At 50.6% G+C, this 19,660-nt stretch overlaps 1 protein-coding gene across 3 annotated transcripts in view; it reads right to left on the bottom strand.

Moving 5' to 3' along the window:
• Positions 1 to 7,242: 7,242 nt before the first annotated feature.
• ATP10A (ATPase phospholipid transporting 10A (putative)) overlaps positions 7,243 to 19,660 on the bottom strand; it is a 158,484-nt gene continuing 146,066 nt past the window's right edge. For 2 of the 3 annotated variants that reach the window (XM_031440438.2, XM_031440439.2), the window contains exons 16-21: positions 15,358 to 15,483; positions 11,481 to 11,681; positions 9,434 to 9,514; positions 9,254 to 9,358; positions 8,667 to 8,854; positions 7,243 to 8,534 (exon numbers count right to left, since the gene is read on the bottom strand). In XM_031440438.2, coding sequence (XP_031296298.2) covers positions 7,916 to 8,534; positions 8,667 to 8,854; positions 9,254 to 9,358; positions 9,434 to 9,514; positions 11,481 to 11,681; positions 15,358 to 15,483 — 1,320 coding nt within the window. In that variant the 3' untranslated portion in view covers positions 7,243 to 7,915. The remainder of the gene's footprint in view (positions 8,535 to 8,666; positions 8,855 to 9,253; positions 9,359 to 9,433; positions 9,515 to 11,480; positions 11,682 to 15,357; positions 15,484 to 19,660) is intronic. The other variant, XM_031440440.2, reaches the window with a different exon arrangement.

The following is a 19,660-nucleotide window of genomic DNA, read 5'->3' as shown; positions in this document are numbered from 1 at the left end:
AACATACATGGCACCTCAGTGACACCGATCTTAGCAGTGTCTTTGTGGTTCTGACTCCAAAGGCAAGGGAAACAAAAGCAAAAGTGAACAAGTGGGACTACATCAAACTAAAAAGGTTCTGCTCAGCAAAGGAAACTATGGGCAAACTTAAAAAGCCACCTACTGAATAGGAAAAAATACTTGCAAGTCATACATTTGATAAGAGGTTAATATCCAAAATATATAAAGAACTCAATAACTAAAAGAGAAACAAGCACAAAACAAAGCAAACAAAAAAAAACAGGTAGACTGAAAAGTGAGCAAAGGATCTGAATAGACATTTTTCCAAAGAGGGCATGCAGATGGCCAACGGGCACATGGAAACATGCTCAATGTCACTAATTATCAGGAAGATGTAAATCAAAACCACAGTGAGAGATGACCTCACACCTGTCAGAGTGGCTACCATCAAAAAGTCTCCAAATAACAAATGTTGGTAAGGCTGGAGAGAAAATGGAACCCTAGTACATTGTTGGTGGGAACGCAAATTGGTGCAGCCAATAAGGAAAACAGCATGGAAGTTTCACAACAAAAGAAGAACAGACCTACCATAGGTCTCAGCTGTTACTTTTCTGGGCACACACATACCTCGGAGGTGTTGTGGATTTGGTGCCAGTCCCCGGCAATGAAGCGAGTCACACAATTCCTTTTTGCGATAGTAGCATCGAAGATCACTGATCACAGATTGACATAGCAAATGCTATAATAATGAAACCGTTTGAAACATTGCAAGAATTACCAAAATGTGATAGAGACAAAATAAGTGAGCAAATGCTGTTGGAAAAACTGATAGACTTGCCAGATGCAGGGTTGCCACAAATCTTCAATGTATAAAAAACAAAATATCTTCAAAGTGCCATAAAATGAGATATGCCTATATTTATCTGCAGAACACACACACAAAAAAACCACTAATTCAAACAGATACCTGCGTTCTTATGTTCACTGTAGCATTATTTACAATAGCCAAGTTATGGAAACATTGATGATTCATTGAAGGATAAATGAGTCAAAAAGAAGTGGTATATATATATACACACATATATACATTATATTATATATTATATATATACAAGGGAATATCGCTCAGCCATAAAAGTGAATGAAATCCTTCCATGTGCAACAACACAGATGGACCTTGAGGGTATTACACTAAATGAAATAGGTCAGATGAAGGAAGATAAATACCATATGATTTTGCTCATGAGTGGAATCTAAGAAGGAAAAAAAAACTCAATCAACAGCAACAAAGTCACAGATACAGAGAACAGATTAGTGGTCACCAGAGTGGAAGGGGGTTGGGGGTGAGCGAAACGGGTGCAACAGGCAGCTGTGTGGTGGCGGATGGGAACTAGACGTGTGGTGGTGCACACAGATGTTGAACTGCAATGCTCTACACCCGGAACTTCTACATGTGAGAAAAGAGCTGAGCTGCAGTCATCAGCCTTGATACAAAGGTGCAGAAGCTCTCGCTCAGGAATACCCCAAGCATCATACCCTTTGGGTGGGAAGGACAAAAGGAGGGTCCACAGGGACAGCGACTGCTTAGCAGAGCACAAGGGCCGTACCCAGGGCCCCGGTGGGAGTCTGCAGGTGTTTAGGGTGGGCTGTCCGCCCCCAGCAGTCAGCCGCAAGAAGGGCTCGGAAACCCCAGTTCCAAAATAGAAGGGGAGGCTGGGGGGACACGCTCAGGCATGGGCAGAACACGGCCCTGGCATTCTGACACCTCCCACGGCGCTGGGCAGTGTGGGGACGACCCCCCAACTCATTTGAACAGGAGCCCCTCTCTCCTTGGCGGAAAATTACCAACAAGGCTGGAGGAGTGGTAGGTTCCTGGGTGTCTGTCTTGCCAGGCTTCTACTCCTGGGGAACACCAATGGGTCACGGCTAAAAATCAGTAGGAAAAGAGAGATAAATTTCCATTGAAATTGCCCTCCTTCTGCACAAGATTCAAATAACTCTATCGTCTCCTCAGATCTCGCTCACACAGGACTTTGGGAACCGCACACACCAGGCTCACGGCGCAAGGACACGCGCCTTCCCAGCGCCGGCAGGTGCAGCTCCTCAAGGAGCGGGGGCTTCCGAGCGCTGGTGGGTCTCCAAGCACCCGCCACGCCCTTCCAGACCGTCGCCCAGAAAAGGATTGGCACGCCCTTCCTTGCCAGCCTTGGCTCATTTTTGAGGTCACCACATTTAAAAGTCTCAAGAATAGTAAGTACTTAAAACACTGAGATCGCTTTCCCTTGTATTTAAAGAAGGGAGTGGGCGGCAGTGCCTCTCCGCGTGTGTCCTTAATGGAAAATGCACCCTTTCCGGGGGAGCCTCAGCCCTTTCTTGGCAGCCTGATGCGTGGTCTGGGTGGGGCTGTCCTGAAGTCACCTGTGTGTGCAGGTGTGGAGGCAGCCCACTGTGGGTGTGGGTGTGGGTGTGACGGCCCACGTGGGCATCTTGAACGGTCACTTGACTGGTATTTGCTTCCCCAGCAGCTCTGTTTCCTTGGCCTGGGAATGTGATGCAAGACAGGCGGGCCATGAGCCCTGACAGTCCCTCTCCTTAGACTGACGGAAGGAACGCATATAACCCTCTGCAAGTCTCCGTCCTGGGACGCTCTCTGTTGAAGCTGTTGAGTTGCCGCATGTGGCCAAGAGCTTCAAGACCCCTGACCCATCAGGAGGGGCTGGAAGGGTAAAGGGGAGACCCACCCAGGGCTGACCAACCATGGCCAGAAGTTGTTCCTGACCCTGTGTCAGGACTCCAGGACATTTTCCAAACAGAGAAAAGCAGCTACTTACAGCCCAAAAACCCAGGAGTGAGCCCTTCCTCACATACCTGACCTCAGGTGCAAAGCAGAATTCAGGAAGAGAAAGAAGCTGGAGAAACCCCTCTAGCTGCTTCGGCTGCCCTTCCCCCGCCACGTGTGGACTTCCGTTTGCAAGAATGACTCATGAGCTCCAATTAGAGCCGTGCTAACCAGGAGCTCCTTTTATGTTTTATTAGGTGGGCATGTCTCTGGCCAGTTCTCCTTAAAATTCATGGCTTCATCCCCACAGTGTAATGGATCTGCTCCAACAGCCTACAACATTTTTGCTTTTCTCTGTACGTGAATTACAGGCTGGAGCCAGCATGGCCAGTGCATCTTGGGTCTTTTTTTTTTTTTTTTGGTCATTTAGCTTTGAAAGGCAAGAATCAAAAATCTTGAAAACTTTAAAGAAACCTCTTCTAAAATAATGGAATTACAGTCTAGGAAATATTCATTTCTGAGGCAAAAGATTGATTTGCCTGTGGTGTCGTGGAAGGCGGCTTCGCGGGGAGTGCAGAGGGCAGACTGCAGGACGGCTCTTGGCTTTCTGAGCCCAGATGTTTTCTCTGCCACCCCCTTAGCTAGGGTTGACCCCAAAAGGGTTGAGAACAGGTGAGAATGAGGAAGGGATTCAATTTAGTGAGCAATCTGGGTGCTGTATGCTGGTTTAAGGCAGAACTGAGAATGACAAATGGTTCTTAACCTCAATTTACCAAAATGTTGATTTTAAAGACTTGACATACATATGGAATAGCACTGCAAAGCGAAATTTAAAAAGAACAAGAAAGAAAGAAAGAAAAAGAAAGAAAGAAAGAAAGAAAGAAAGAAAGAAAGAAAGAAAGAAAGAAAGAAAGAAAAGCTGAAGAAGGTGAAAATCCTAATTATAAAAAAAAAAACCCAGAATCCCACAGAGTCACCTGAAGCCCACCCAGAGTGGAGGTGGTGACTACACTGTCCTGACTCAGTGTGCGTGGGGGATGGGAACACAGCTCAGGTAACCATAAGGCAGTGAGCTGCTTTCCTGGCAGAGTGAGTTTGGCGTGTGGCACCCTGTGCCCATCAGGACTGGGTTTGGTTAAGGAGGACTTCCTTATGCCAACTGGTGTCTGAACCAGGTCATAAGCTTTCCAGTGAAGGTCTCCAGTTATATTTCTATTAACAAGGACAGAAGGAAAGAAATGCCATTACAAGTGTCTTGGAAACACTTTGTCATTGTTCCAAAACACTTGCTTCGAGTTAGGCATAAACTAAGATCAAATCGTGCAGAACTGTTTTAATGCTTTTACAAACGCAAGAAAGAAACCAGCTTGCGATTATGTTAAAACTGCAGGGTTGAAATCAAAAAGGAACCCTAACGTGCAGATCCTTCCGGGAGAGATGCTAGGGGCTTGTGCAATGGTCCGTGTGACAGAGAGCTCACCCCTGGGCAGGGCAGAGGCAGCCCTCCTGGAGGTGGCGTTCATTCCGAGTAAGATCCAAGTCCAGAGGCAGGGCGGGAGGTGAGAAAGGACTGTCGTCTTCCTTGTGGCTTGCTTGGATGACCGAAGAGCATCGTTTCATTAAAGAAAAGAAAAATGGCTGGTGGGGACAAAGTTGATCTCATAATTTATGAATGGGCCCCAACCAGAGAAGGATTTCACTGCACTGGCAGAATGAACACAAAGAAAGGACTTGAGAATAAGTCCCAGCATGGAGATTATTCAGTAGAGATGCGAGAAATGCAGGATGAGGTGATGCGAGCGGCAGTGCTGGGGCTGGCACCCTGCGGGCGGGGCTTGGCAGGGGGCCTTGGAGCCCTCCCTCCTGGGAGGCAGGGACAAGGGTACGAGGGCAGGGCAGAGTCAGGTGGGTGGGAGGGCCTGTGTCTCGAGCCTGTAAGAGCTGGGGACTGAAGGACCTTCCCTGTCCCTACTCTGCTCGCTGTCCACAGCACTTCCCACCACCCGCCCCTCCCTGGCCTTGCCTGGCTTAATCCACATCTAGCTAAAGTCAAGGTGCTCTGTCTATGAGACTTGTGGCCACTGCAGACTTGATGTTGGGCCTGTATTTTCTACTCACTTCACAGTCACAGGAGCAGGAACAAGCTGCCTGTGATCTTTCTCCTACAACCGCTTTTTTTCCTCTGACCCATTCTATTCATTTCTGAGAGAGGGTCAGGTACATTTGTGATTTTTTTTCTGTTCCTCCTTTCTGTCAGTTTCTGTTGCATGTGTTTTGAAGCTCGGCTATTAGGTGCACAACATTTAGGACTGTTAAAGACCAGAAAGTGGACAGTGGCCCAGGTCCTGGGAATCCCAGCCCCTTCCCCAAGGTAGTTAGAATAACCCTCCCGCTTGTCAGCATATGAAGTTACTCGGCCCATAAAAATTAACCGCCTCATATCCTGGGGCCTCTCACCATCTGAGATGGCCTGCACTCTGTCTATGGAGTCTGTACCTCCCTGAATAAATCTACCTTCAGTCAACTACAGCTCGCTCTTGAATTCTTTCCTGTTCGAAGCCAAGGACCCTCGTTTGATGGGGCGTGTCCCAGGGACTCACCTGAGACCTGGGACACAGCCATCCTCTGAAGCCCCATTTTCCTGCAACAATTGCATTAGCCAGAAATTCCAGAAAATATTAAGTAACACTGGCTTAGAACAAGCAACTTTCCTTTAGCTCCGATTCTAACAGGAACGCCTTGAGTGTTTCAGTATTAACATTTACTCTCGGAGTCGTCAAACATTTACTGAATGTATTCTAAGAGCTAATTTCTGTGCTGGTGCCAGGGGTATAAGGTGAAGAGAACACACGATCTGACCTCCAAGAACTTAAAATTGGTTTTGTATAATGTTGCATGTAGCCGTTTTGTCACCAAGGGCAGAGGCAGCCTTCTTACCTATTTTAGACGTGCCATTAGTACTGGGCGACAGGACATGCATGTCCCAGGGCTCTTTTGAGAATATCATGCAGTCCATCTCTGCAGTATGGTCTTCTTTTGAGGTCGAACTTAGGGGCTTGCAATGTATTCTGATAAGCACCTATGGACAGTCTTCATCCCAGAGGGCAGCTGACTGCCTATGCCCTTTACCACGCTTATGCCTCTGAAATGGCCTCGGTACCCACCCTCACAAAGCCACTTCCTGCATCATTCCATCTCCAAGAGAAGTATCTAGGGAGGAAAGATGCCTTTGAAAGAAGGTGTATTGTGAGTGCAGGAAAATCGGGAAGCTGGGGCACCTTGAACTCTCAGGTACTCAGGTAAATAGGCATCTAGTTCCCATACTTTGTGCTAACAACCATTAATTTAATTTGGGAAACAGTAGAGTTGTGCCCCTTCCCAGGGAAAGGCTCTTTATACGCGTTGCTCCAAGAACGGAGGAGGGCGCCTGAGGTGTGGGGGAGGGGCGGGTGGGGTGGCATCCCCTTCTGTCCTGGGCACTGCTGGCTGCAGGAGCCTCCCACTCCCTCCTCTCTCTTGCTCCTCTAAAAGGACCCAGACGCTCCTCTGAGGATCCACTTATGCAGCCCAGGTGCTTGGAGGGGAGCTAACCTCTCTCCCAGCTCCAGCCTAGAGCCCATCAGGACATTCCCCGCTCTTTTCCAGTGACTGGTTCAAGGCTTTCTGGCAACCCATGTGGGGACCCTTCCTGGGACGTGGAGAGGGGCGCCCCATCTCCCCTCTGCATGTGATGTGAGCACATCTCCTGGGACCGTTCCAGCCACGCCATCACCAAGAACGGAGCCAGCCCTGGGATCACGCTGACCCCGGAAGGCCGGGCGCAGGGAGGGAGGGGGCAAGCCCAGGTCTGAGCAGCGTGTTCGGCTGCCCCGGAGTCCCTCTCTCTCTGGTGTGGCAGACACGAGGCCTGCCTTCCCTTTCCACCTGACCTCAGGAGTCACAGGCACGGGTGACCAGCCACTCCTCCTGCGTGCTGTGCTCAGAAACTGCTTCGACCTTGGCTCCTGCTCCGGGACGGGAGCCCTAAGCAGGAGCACATCCTCATGTCATGTCCCTAGGCGGAGCGAGCGGGCAACTCACAAGGATTGGCCAAGTCCAAGAGAGGGTTCTGAAGGGGAAATGCCATGTAACTGCCTTGGACTTCTTAAAATAATCTTTTCTTTCTCTTTTTCTCTGTTCAGAGAGACAGAAATAATGACTCCCAAGACAATGCTTAAAGATACACACCTGAGAAGACCAGGCTTTTGGCAGCAAGGGTCTGGTGGGTGCTGACGCCTGGTACAGGGAGCTGTGGTGTAGCCCACGTCACTGTCACAGTGTCATGGTGTGCATGCCACCCAGCTGCTTCCTTCCCGGCGTCTACAAGGACCTGCCATGAAAAGGTGCCCTGCAGCACTCAGACCATATCCTCCTAGGTCACGTATTAACAACATCACACAACAGTGCCAACCGGACACGCTCTCTTTGCAAAGTGAAGGTTGTTTATTGCTCGTTATGAGTTTGACAGGCAAGACCCGAGACAGGGACCATCATACCTCCAGGCGATCTTTACCAAATGCCTGCGTAGAAATGGATGTTGGAATGAACATGGCACGCATGTGTGTGTGTGTGTGCGTGTTTTCCCGGAGTTCTCAGTTTTTCCTTCCTGGAGAAGCAGAGCCCCCACCCTCCCGGTGGTGGGATGGAGAGAGAGAGGGTGGTGGATCTCTGCTGGGGCCCTGTGCTCGCGTGTCACCTCCCCTCACTCCCGTCCACACCCGTCCGGGGTTCACTGCGCTCACACACATTTACACACGTTGAAGAAAACCAATCTGCTGCATTTTCTTATAAAATGAGATGAAAAAATAAACTTCAACACATCTTTTCAAGTGTCACTCTTCTATAAATTTTTATATATGTTAAAGCTCTTCTTTTTCTTTTCAATATACTCTACTTAGAAATTTTAAAAAATAAACTTTCTTTCTGGGTACCTTTCATTTCCTGTGTTCGCCTTGGAAATATATAAAATACATCTTGCTAGAACTCTTTTTGTGCAAATAATAAAACATAAATAATATTAACATTTCTGTTATAAAAAAAGAGCATTTCGAGGTTTCCACCGCTGCCACCGTCAGCTACAGTCCCTGGAAGGTGCTTCTAGAAGCAGTCTGTGGTCTGTCCACTCAAGCCCCGCAGGTCCTGGTCTGGCTGCGGGCGGCTGGCCAGGAACTCACCGTCCCGCTTGTCCATCTGTAAACCACTTCGGGAGAACTGGAGGACACTTCCCAGCCCGCTGACCAGCGAGAGGGAGGAAATCCAGCTGAGGGAGCTGAAGCTGGGGAGGCTGAAGATGGATGAGAGCGGGGCTGCCCTGCTGGTGCTGGTGGGCTTCCTCCTGGAGTACCTGGGACAGCCTTCCAGGACCACCTGCCCCGGCGAGGAGGCCCCCGGGGTCTGGCCGCTCAGCCCTTCCAGCAGGGCGTCCTCCCGCAGAGGCATGCCCATGTCCACCACACTGGGCTCCCCGCTGGCCTCCGGGGAGCAGGCCGGCTGCTGCGCATGCCAGGATGCCTGCGAGCCGCAGTCCTGAGAGAAGGACCCCGAGGCTCTGAGGCTCCTCTGTTCTGATGGTTCAGTCCTCGGTTCTCCTGGAACATGTCCCTGAGCAAAGGTCCCTTTGGGAGCACTGAGTTTCTCAGGGGACCTCTTGGCTAACTGGCGTGCCAGCTGAAGTTGGGTGGGGAACAGACTCCCCTGCAGGGCTTTGCAGAATAACCTGGAAAAAACACACAGAAAAGAGTCAGCTATTGCTCTGCTGGTGCCTTTGTGCTTCTGAGACTTGAATGGAGCAAGGAAAATGCTTTCAGAGCTTGTGAGGGGCCTGACGGACACTGTCCCCAATACCCACCTGGGCAGCAGCGCGGCGACAGGTGCGATGAGACAAGTCAAGTAAAACACGGGGTCGCCCATCAGCGTCTGCATGGTCCAGTAGGGATTGGATGGAGGGTAACAGGTCGCACAGGAAGCATTGTAAATCAAAGCCACGGTGAAAAATAAAAGGATGCTGAAGCCACAGGCGGTCCAGTTGAGCCAGGTCTGAGGGGTAAAAGAGAGAGACAGAGCTTTTATTTCAACAGAAGTGCACCAGTCCTCCACGGGCGGGCGGAGTAGAAACAGGACGGCTGGTGTGGTGGCGTGAAGCCCTGGGAACCTGCGGACTGGCCTGAATCCAGTTTGGGGAGATGGAAGGCAGAAGCAGGAGGGAAAGAGAGGCGGGGGGAGCCTGGTGGGGGTGGTGTGCAGGAGCCCAGGGCAAGTGTGGGCCAGGGACCGGGCTGCTCCCACACCAACGGGCTTATAGATCTTTTCTTGTTCTCATCTCATCAGGCCGGCTCCTGTCGGCTCAAAACCCGGCTAGACTACCGGGAATCCGCACTGAAGGAAGCGTGGGGCTCGCAGACCAGCCCCATTCTGGATCACGCCCCCAGGCCTTACCCAGGTCTTGGTTTCGATGCCCAGGTGCAGGAGGAAGGTGAACAGTGCGATGGCAGTGATGGGGGTCCCCCAGGTAAACACATCCGTGTCGGAGTCGTAGTAGGCCTGGAAGACAGTGCGTCTGGGTCTGTGGGTCGTGGAGGCCCCTGCCGGGAAGGGCGGTGCCAGGGGCCCACTTACCAGGTAGGGGATGAAGAAGCACACCAAGCTCTGGAAGGCGGCGTCGGCCATGTTCAACCAGAACGTACGAGGCCGGTATTCCTGGGGCACAGAAACAGGCAGAGCAATGGCAGGGACGCCCCCATCTCCCCCAGCGGCTCTCCAGGCTGCTACCGGCCGCCGGGGCACAAGCCAAGCGCCCTGTGAAACGCGCTAACTCGGGGCTTTTGAAGAGCGAGGCCCCGGGGGGCTGGGGAGAGGAACACCACCGAGGGCCTGCAGAGGGCAGGCAACGGAGTCGCTCCCTGAGCATCTGGACCCGCAGGACCCGCTGCCGCAACGCTAGGTCAACAGCAGAAAGATGACGACGCTTTCTAAATCCTGTGAGGGGCCGTTTCCCAGAGAGGGACTAGCGCCTGAAATTCTGCCCCCTCCCCCAGTCTGAGTCCTTCCACTCCTGCTTTGTCAGGGCTTGGCCTCCCCTCTGGCTGGTGGACCCCCTAGCATGTTTCTTAAAAGTGAGTTCTTTTAAAAGAAAGAAAAATACCATATGATATCGTTTACACATGGAATATTAAAAAAAAAAAAAGATACAAATGAACTTACAAAACAGAGACAGACTCACAAACATAGAGAACAAACTTATGGTGAGCAGCGGGGGAAAGAGGGTAGGAAGGGATAAATTGGGAGTTCGAGATTTACAGATAGTAACTACGGTATGTGAAATAGATAAACAACAAGGTCCTACTGTACAGCACAGGGAACTATATTCATATCTGCAGTAGTCCATAATGAAAAATATGAAAAGGAATATGAATGACTGAAACATTATGCTGTACACCAGAAATTGACACAATATTGTAAATGACTATACTTCAATAAAAAAAGAATGCAAAAAAAAAAAGATAAAAAAAAAGTGAGTTCTTTTAAAATTATATCATGGCTGTTTCCTAATGTTCAAATCAAAAAGCTGCCTAGCAAGGGCAACAATGACCTTGAAATGGACGCATCACGTCCTCATCATCTGGGTGCCCACGTCTGCACTCAACCCCACTGCGCTCTGAGCTGCTGGTCCCGGCACTGGGCCGTGGGACACGCAGAGCGGACGGGAGGAGCATCCACTGAGCCCCTCGGAAAGCGCCGGCTGGGCCTTTCCCGCCGGCCACCTGACTCCCCAGGACACGCCCCCTGCGGCTGCCCAGCAGGTGAGGCCTGGCTGAGGGCAGGGGTCCCCCCAGGTGACAGGTGGCAGGTGGCAAGCAGAGGCCCTCCTCATCTGCCTGACCTTCAGCAGCCCCCAGCCCAGGCCGCCTGCCTGGGTGGGAACCCGTCGTCACCAGAGGTGACGGGAAATCAACTCTTCAGTACACCAGCTCTGAATTAGAGACTGTCGTGCGGAACGTGGGGCCCTGTTTCCTTTGCACACACATAATAACTCCAATCAGCCCAAGAGAAGCACTCAGACAGCTTCCTTTAATGGCTGGCTAGGAACAGCTGGCAATTAGCCCGTCAATCTACGCGGCGTGTTGATGTAAACATGCATTTACATCATCTGTTTGTATTCATTTGTTCTTTCCAGGGTTTCCCCGTGGGTTGGTCTCCTCGTTAATGCCCATTCAAAGCAAAGCACATTTCTTTTGGGGGTGTTCTAGGAAAATCTGTCCTCCCCATGTGACCTTGACTTAGAGTCCAAATGGGCTTTCCTTGGGTTCCTGGAGACTCCTGGTGTGAAGACAGTTTTCACCTCACTCTGCTTTTTAATTTTTTTAATCTTTATCTAGGTAAGTTGATCTACAAAAACTGCACATTTTTAATGTACACATTTCGATGGGTTTGGGCACGTGCATGCGCCCGAGACCATCACTACACCACCGGCCTCACTCTACTTAGGGCGCTGCAGTCAGGTAGACGGAGTTCACTGTTTACCTCCCACGGGTCAGATACTAGGATTTTAACAGTTTGTCCCAAGGTGTTCATTCAAAGGGAGGCGTGGGGACCCGCACTTTGCAGGAGGTTGGCGTGGAGGGCGAGGGGACCAGGAGACAGGAGGCGGGGCGGGGATCCTCACCTCCCTGTTCTGGCCACTCGTGTAGAGCTGCGGCTTGGTCAGCAGCACGTCGGCCGGCACGTCCTTGTCCAGCACCCCAGTCACGAGCTGGGGGAGCGAGGAGAAGAGCAGGTTAAAGAAGATCAGGTACCACTGGTCGATCATGGCGGACGCGGAGAAGCCACAGTAAAACTGGAACCAGAACAGGAGGCCCACGAACATCTGTAGTCAGGAAGAGTGGGAACCGGCAATGCTCAGACGCCCTGCAGACTCTCGCCCAGGGGAGGCAAGGGGTCTGCGGGGTCTGACTGTAAAGGCTGAATTTATAGGTAGGTATTTCCTACCAAGACAGCCCTTACCTTGGAGCCCTCTGACTCCCCGCTTCCTCCTCCTCCCTGCTCCCACCTGGATCCCTTAAGCAGGAAGAACTGACAACGTTAGCTGGGAGTTCCCACGGATGGCCCTTGGAGGAACCAGGTCTTGTGCCCAAAGGGCCACAGATCGTAACAGAAAACAAAATACAAGTCTGGCAGGGTCTAGGGTGGCTCATATCCCAAAAAGGCCGGCTGGGTAAGTCACCCATCACTAGGCTTCTTTCCGAGTGCCCCTCTCTGTGACACCAAACCAAACCTACCCAGGTTACACCCTGGATCTTGCCCCTCTTTTTGATGGGGAACAGTGTGCAATTACTGACTCGCATGGAGGCAAGGACTCACATAAGCATGGTGGTAAAGGCGGTGAAGACACCAACCCCGCCGCCTTGACTGAGCCCTGGTACCCGCCCAGCACTCTGCGCAGGGAGCTACAGGCATTATCACTGGTCCCTACAGCTATCCCAAACAGGAAAGGTTCAGGGAGGTGGAAGGGCTTCCTCCCATGCTTAGTAGGAGGAGCTGGGGAGACCTCTTCCCACTGTTAGTTGATCAATGGACGTCCATGGCCTGAATGCTTTTTCCTTTTTTCTAATGGACGTATTGGGGATTGAACCCATGATCTCATGCATGCTAAGCATGTGCTCTACCACTGAGCTACACCCTCCCCCATGACTGTATTTCTATGATGGGCATGGGGGGCAACTACAAAGCATTCCGACATTTATTAGCAGTGCAACCTGGCTCAGACCATTTAGCCCCTCTCGCCCCAGTGTTCCTGTCCACGAAATGGGCACACACGTGGTACTTAGGTGTGGGGCTGTCATGAGGACTGATGACTGATGCACCTTCAAGAACCCACAGGAGTCCCCTGCACACTGTAGATGCTCATCCTTGGTTTGTGGTTGTTTCTGTTGGCAGGAGGGCTATTTTCTTTGTTTGAGGCCCAAGCAGGGCCAGCGTGCTTATGACCTCATTTAGAGGAAAGGAAACTGAGGGCCACGATGTCAGATGACTGGACTACGGTCACCGCATGAGTAATAAACCCAGTGTGTGCAATCACCCGATGATCTTGGCCCGGAGGAGCCACAGAGGGAGAACGTTCTCTGCTGGGTGCAGCTGACAGTGGCCTGGGTGTGGCTCATGGAGCTGCCACCGTCCACACTTCCAACCTGGACACAGTCACTTAACCTCCCTGAGCTCTGGTTTCTTGACCTGAACGTGGCTTGTTCCCAAGATCAGAAAAAAATGACAATCTACATGGACATCACCTCCAAAAGAGACACAGATCTTCTAGGACCTGTTTCAATCTGTGACTTACTGCGACTTCCCCTTCCCACCCTGAAAAGCGACAAACTTGGGTTTTTCATTGACTTTCTTCCCTTTCTCACTCCCACGCCTGGTTTTCTCTTGCCCACCTCCATGGGCGCAGCCTAATGAGTCATCAGTGAGCAAGTGAAGTCAGACAAAGAGGAAAACCACTTGGATAATTGAGATTTTTTTCCCCCTGTAGTACCAAAAAAACTTTCTCCCCAAACCACTGTTGCTATGGAAACTTTTCTTCTCTGCTCCTTACTGGAAAGGAAGGCCAACTCACTCCTAAAGCTAACGAATTTCTCACTTTGGGAGGCAGAGTGATTATCCTGGAACTTCTCAAGTAGATTAAGTGCTTGTTAACAGAGGCTGTGCAACTTATATAGAACAAAAAGCAGGCACCCTCTTCACCTGAATGTCCCTGTCCCCTCCCTGGGGACAAATTCACAGTGGCAGGCAGGAGGCTGTGCCCACTCCAGGTGGCCATTCTGGGCCCCATTTGCAACTGAAATGTTTAATGCCTTCCCCTCAGTCTGAGACATTTTCATTAGGAATTACGGAGAGCTGGTTTCAGATAAAGAAGACAAAGTCCATAAAAAGGCAAATAACTTGCTCCAGATGGCACTGCTAATGAACGTCAGAGGCAGGGCTGGGAGGCTGCTCTGCCCGTGCCACTCACCTTGACTCAAAGCACCCACCCTCCGGGAGCTGGTACCCTCTAGGTCTGCAGCCGTGTGCCCGGGGCCTCAGTGCTGGGCAGGCAGAGCCAGGCAGTCAGGAGAAAGGGGACTGGACTGACAAGGATAGGGGGAGTGATGCACAGCCATGCATGGGTCCAGTCCCAGGCGGAACCAAACCTGTTAATTCCCAGGACTCAACCTACAAAATTAGACGTGCCCTGATTGTCCAGAGTATCTGTGTTAATTTGCTAGAAGATATTTCAAACAATGAGTGAGAGTGAGGGGGCGGGAGCAGACGGGAAAAGAAAGGGAGGTCTCAGCCTTCAGAACAATTAAGAATATGAAACAGAGCTGCGCTGATGGTGGTTCAGAGCGAACACGGAGATTCTAGAATGGAATTTGAAAAAAAACAAATAAATAAGGCTTTTACTGTTTTTTGTTTCAGGAGGGTACAGGACGATCTTGACTTTGGAGCTGTGCGTCCAACGGGCTAGATTTACGGGACTACTCTGGAAGGTCAGTTAGCCCAAGAGTGAGTTTATTTCTTGTCTCCTTGTCTGCATATTCAATTGCAAGCTCTGAGAGGCAAGAGTGACAAGGAGCAATCCGGCAACTTCTCAGCAGAATGTCTATACCTCACTCACAGGCAGGCCAGGGTTCTGTGATGGCCAAGTTGTCCATCCCGGAAGGCTACGAAAAAAGACGGCTGTCTGCCAAGGACACAGTAACGAAGGGGCGAAGAATTAAATGTTAGTGGCAACAGGAAATGGACCCAGGGCCTGGATCAGAGTCCCTGGAGAGGCAGAACCGACCTCAGCTGGCCAGGCCTGGGTATGCCCTAACTGAAGGTCAACTCCGGACTGATCTGGCAGAGGGGGCGTCTGCCCCGCCCAGCCCAGGAGAGGCGGGGGCAGGCCTGCTAGCAGCCCCTTCCTGCTGGCCCAGGGTGAGTGTATCTCAACAGACCACTCGGTGTCAGGATCACAGCCTAAGTCCTCTCATTCTGACCCAGAACTGCCAATCACGCCCCTGCTTACCACGATTCCCTGCCTGCTCTAGACAGACCACCGATGAGAGCCCATCCCTGACACACAGTGACAGAGCGGTCACGTGCTTGGGAGCTGGAATCAGATGGATGGGGACTGAACGCGGTGAAACATGCATGCAAAAACCAACGGCGACTGCAAAATTCCTGAAAACTTATCAACAGAGTATGAGCATCTCTGGCTGATGACCTCGTGCAGACCCCTGGACCACATGGTCGCTCTACTTCCTATTGTAAAGCCCTAAGTGGATGTTCCCCTTGGGTCTGCCTGTTTCCAAGACCTTCTCCCTCAGAGGTGCAGATGAGTTAAGACTTCTGAGCCTGCAGGGTGCAAGGCCAGGCCAGGCCTGGGGGAAATCCACCAAGGCCAAGGAAGGTGGAGCCAATGGGAGGCTGTGGGATGGCCCACCGGCCAAGGTCAGGTGATGGTCCTGTGAACCTCAGGCCTTTCATATCAAAAATTCTTGATCGTGGCATCAAATACTTACTGTGTTTTTGTAGAAGAAATACAGCACCATGTTGGCAAGTCGGGAATAGCACCAGTGTCCGTGAACGATCAGGAGTCTCTCCAGGTACCGGAATCTGGGCACTGCAAAGTCGCTGGCCATCACTGCCTTGAAAAGGAGAGAGTTCCTGTTATGGTGCCAACCTCACTCCGCCTAAGGTCTGTCCTCTCCCCTCCACCAAGCCAAGGCGCCAGGTGGACGGAGAAGTTCAGTCTGAACACACGTGCCTGGCCAAGGCTGGCTGTACCATGGTCTCCCTTACAAAAGTCCAATCTCAACCACACTCAGGTTCCAGGATGTCACTCTCCAGGGCTCACTGAAGGTTTCAAATATATGTAACTGATGGATTTTTAAAGTTTTTACGTTTTCTTTTCCTTGTTATTTTTTTTTAAACAAGCTAACAAAAATACAGAGATGTGTGAAGTTTCCCTGCTTTTCCCATCCTCCGATGCTTTATTTGTTCATCTAAATCATGTTACAGAATCTCGACCCAAAGGTGAACCAAAGCCACCCTTTATGTAGGCCTCAGATAGACGGACAGCTGTCCTGGGAGTCGGTCCTGGGTCGTTCTTCCCACGAGCTACAGGTGATGAGCAAGGCCAGGCCCGTGGCTCCTCTGGCCTCCAGGTAGCCTGTCCCAGGATGGCACGGCAGGGCCCTGGACATGGACAGGAAGGAGGCGGGTGGCAGGCTTCCTCTACCAACAGGAAAGACACCAGGGGCGGACACATCCCCGTACTTCACCGAGCATCCTGCTCGACACACTTAAACTAATTGGGCCAGACAAACGCTATCAACGTGACACTTTTGTGCCCAAAATAACTCAAAACACATCACATAATGAGTTTCTTTATTTGGGGGAAAAGAAAAATCGGAGAAAATGTCACTGAATAGAATACATGTCTACTCATCTTTGGAGCTTAGTCCGCCCCAAAACGTAAGTCTGCTTTTAAAACTGACCTGACTTGCTTATACTTAAATAACACCTGGAAAAAAGATCAGCCTTGAGGTTGTCCTGCCCGTGAAGCAGCGTAACATCAGGATGCAGGACAGGAACGTCCGAAGCCTCCGGATAGCTTTATTTTATTAAAAGAAAAAATTTTAATATAATATATATATTTATATTTTATTGAAGTAGAGTCAGTTTACAATGTCGTGTTACTTTTATTATTATCATTATAGGTTGCTAAGATATTGAATGTAGCTCCTTGTGCTGTGCAGAAGAAACTTGTTGTTTCTCTGTTTTATATATAGCAGTGTAGTATCTGCAAAGCTTTACAGGCCCAAGTTGCCAGGCTTAGCCGAGAAGCAGGCTTAGCAGAGCCTGGCCAGAGTTCAGTGACGGAGAGGAAAGTCTTCACTTAGGACGGCTGTGCTCCATTTAAAATTATTTTATTCCCATTTCACAGCCTTAGTCCTAAGAGATGTCCATGACCCTTAAATGCTCTCTGCAGCTTTGAATTTATTTTTTATTTAAATGTTTCAAAAAAAATTTGGGGTGGGAGGAGATCATTAGGTTTTATTTATTTATTTTATTTCAATGGAGGTACTGGGGAAATGCAAGGTGTCTGCTTTCTGAACCCAAACATAAGAATCTGAAAGCCAATAGTGTCTTTATGCCTTTTCGCATCCACATACAGGCATCTCAAGGGTTTTGTGCATCCTTCATCCTTTCATTCATTCCATTATTCCTTTTCTCAAAAGTCACATATTAAGACCCTCCAGTTGCCAGGCACAGACTGGGAGGCACAGACACCGTCATACAGGGTCCCTGTTCTCAGTGGAGTCAGTCTAAAAACTCTAAGGGATGTGGTTAGTATGAAGTTAAGAAGAGCCCAAGACGCAGGCGTCCACATCGCACTGGAGAAGCAGCCTGGACCCCTGAGAGCTGCAGACAGACCCCTCCTTCCAGGCCCCGCCTGCCTCTCCAGCCTTTGGCCACGGCGTCCCACCTCCACACTTGGGCTCCTCTGCCAAAGCGGCCTCCCCAGTGTTCCCAGCCAGGTCAAAGCCTCCGGTCACACCCTCAATGGAGACACCCGTGTTTCTCTTTCACAGCACTCACTGCCATTATGACCACTGGTGTAAGCTTAAAATACTATCTACCTTCCCGTTTTGGCTTTTCTGAGCCTTCCACGAGAGCCAGGATAGTAGATGTGGTCACTGCTGCCCTGGTTCCCGGTCAGCGCTTGGTCCTGTGGGGCACTCAGGGAACGTGGTGGACCAGATGACTCCACGAAGCCAGGTCCTCTCAGACACACAGAATCTCCCTGGTCCCATCTCCCCGCCTGGGACACCTTTCCCAACTTGGCTGAGCTGGGCAGTTCCCAGCGACCTCACCCTTCCTCAGTGACTCAGCTGGGATTCCTCAGGCCCCTACTGCCACAGCATCCCACCCAGTGCGTCTCCCAGAGGCCTCAGCACATCTCTTTGCTTATCAGACTAAGATGCAGGCAGGGCTGTCATCCCCCAGGTAACCTGCGCACTTACAACAGTAAGAAAAGATACCAAGCTTTATCACCAACTTACATAATAATGCACCCTCAATGAGGAAGTGTAGCTTTAAATAAATACAGAAGCATCCAGTAAGACCCCCACCCAGAAGTCACGGCCACCCAAAGCCGCGCCTCAATACGAGCCCTAAGCTCAGCCGTCCCCTCCAACTCCTGCCTCAAGGACAAGCAGCAGGGGCGGCTCACCCCACTCCCCCTCACATGCTTAGGCTTAGAGTCTGGACACAAAGTGCCTTCACTTGGTGGATTTCTCTGCATGTGTGCTTGGCGGGCACTGCCCTGGGTAGCTTTTCACTCGAGCACAAAGGAGGCGATGCTGATGACATCAGAATGAATTAACTATTTTGCCCATTCATTCAACAGATGCTTTTTGAGCTCCCCCATGAGCTCGGCGCTGTGAGGAGGCAGGGAGACTCCAGCCTGCACTCCATTTTTAATTTTGTGGAGGAACAAAAAACGTACAAGTAACATCACACAAGTCAGAGGAGGGCAAGTGGAGGGTATGAAGGTGCTGAGGGTGAGGACAGGCCCGAGATGGAACGGCTGTGCTCCTGGCTCAGGGCTTCCCAGCTTCTTGCCATTTCAGGGCCAAGGTGAAAACTCCTGAGCCAGCCAGGCCTGGCGCACAGGAGGGCTCAGTAGGTAACAACCGACTGGATGCATCAATGAACAGATCAACCAGTGACTAAACAGTGATCAACATCCTGATTTCTACAAGAAGATGACTGGATAGATTGTTCCCTGAAGTCTCCACCAGGTTAAAAAAAATACTGGGATTCAATGTTAATAAAACGTGGGAAACTGCTGTGACACTATGGCCAAAAGAAGTCCATTTTGGTGGGGGAGGGTCCAGCTCAGAGGTAGAGCACGTGCTTAGCATGCACGAGGTCCTGGCTTCAATCCCCAGAACCTCCGTTAAAAATTAAATAAATGAACTTAATTACCACTACCCTCCAAAAAAAACAACAAAAGAAGTCCATTTTTCACTGACTCATTTGTTCACTGTCTGGATCGCATGTCAAGAACTAACACGATGACAGATGAAAAAGGCAGAGATGCGTTGTCACATGAGCCAAGACAGCCACACTCCACTTGTAACCGAGCAGGACCTTGTGGCGCCTTCCCGGGACAGACCCCTCCCCGTGCCCTCTGCTGCAGCTCCTCTCTGAAGTACCCGGATAACAGTGTCATCTCATGCACACGTCCTGTGTTCTTCAGATACTAAAAACTACCACCAAAGGGAAGAAATTACTTGATGGAGAGGATGTGGCCCCCAGACCTCCTGGTGCCCGAGGGTTGATGGTGTTGATGCCTGTTACCTGTACACCAACCAGTCAGAGGATTGTGCACAACTGCTCATGTACCCTGTGATCCACCCCCACCTTACCTGGCTTTTAAATAGGCTTTGCTGAAACCCTTCAGGAAGCTCGGGGTTTTCTTGGGCACAAGCCACCTGTCCTCCTTGCTCGGCCCTAAAATAAACCTTTCTCTGCTCCAAACTCTGACGTTGTGGTTAGTTTGGCCTCACGATGCGTTGGAACACAAACTTGCCTTCGGTAACACATTTTTATAGTGACACCAGGTTGCACCAGCACTATGGCAAAGTTCGCTTTTCAAACGGTATCCCCAGTGCTCAGGAGCAGCGAAAAATGCCTTCCAGGGATGAGCTGCTGACAGCCAGAGGCAGGCGATGACTTACCCTGCCTCGCTCTGCCCCACCTTTTCACAGAAATACTTAGAGACACGAGCAGGCATATTCCTGGCATGTGGCT

The sequence above is a fragment of the Camelus dromedarius genome, chromosome 29 (assembly GCF_036321535.1).
Source record: "Camelus dromedarius isolate mCamDro1 chromosome 29, mCamDro1.pat, whole genome shotgun sequence".
Classification (NCBI taxonomy): domain Eukaryota; kingdom Metazoa; phylum Chordata; class Mammalia; order Artiodactyla; family Camelidae; genus Camelus; species Camelus dromedarius.
This window is presented reverse-complemented; position numbering and strand designations above follow the sequence as displayed.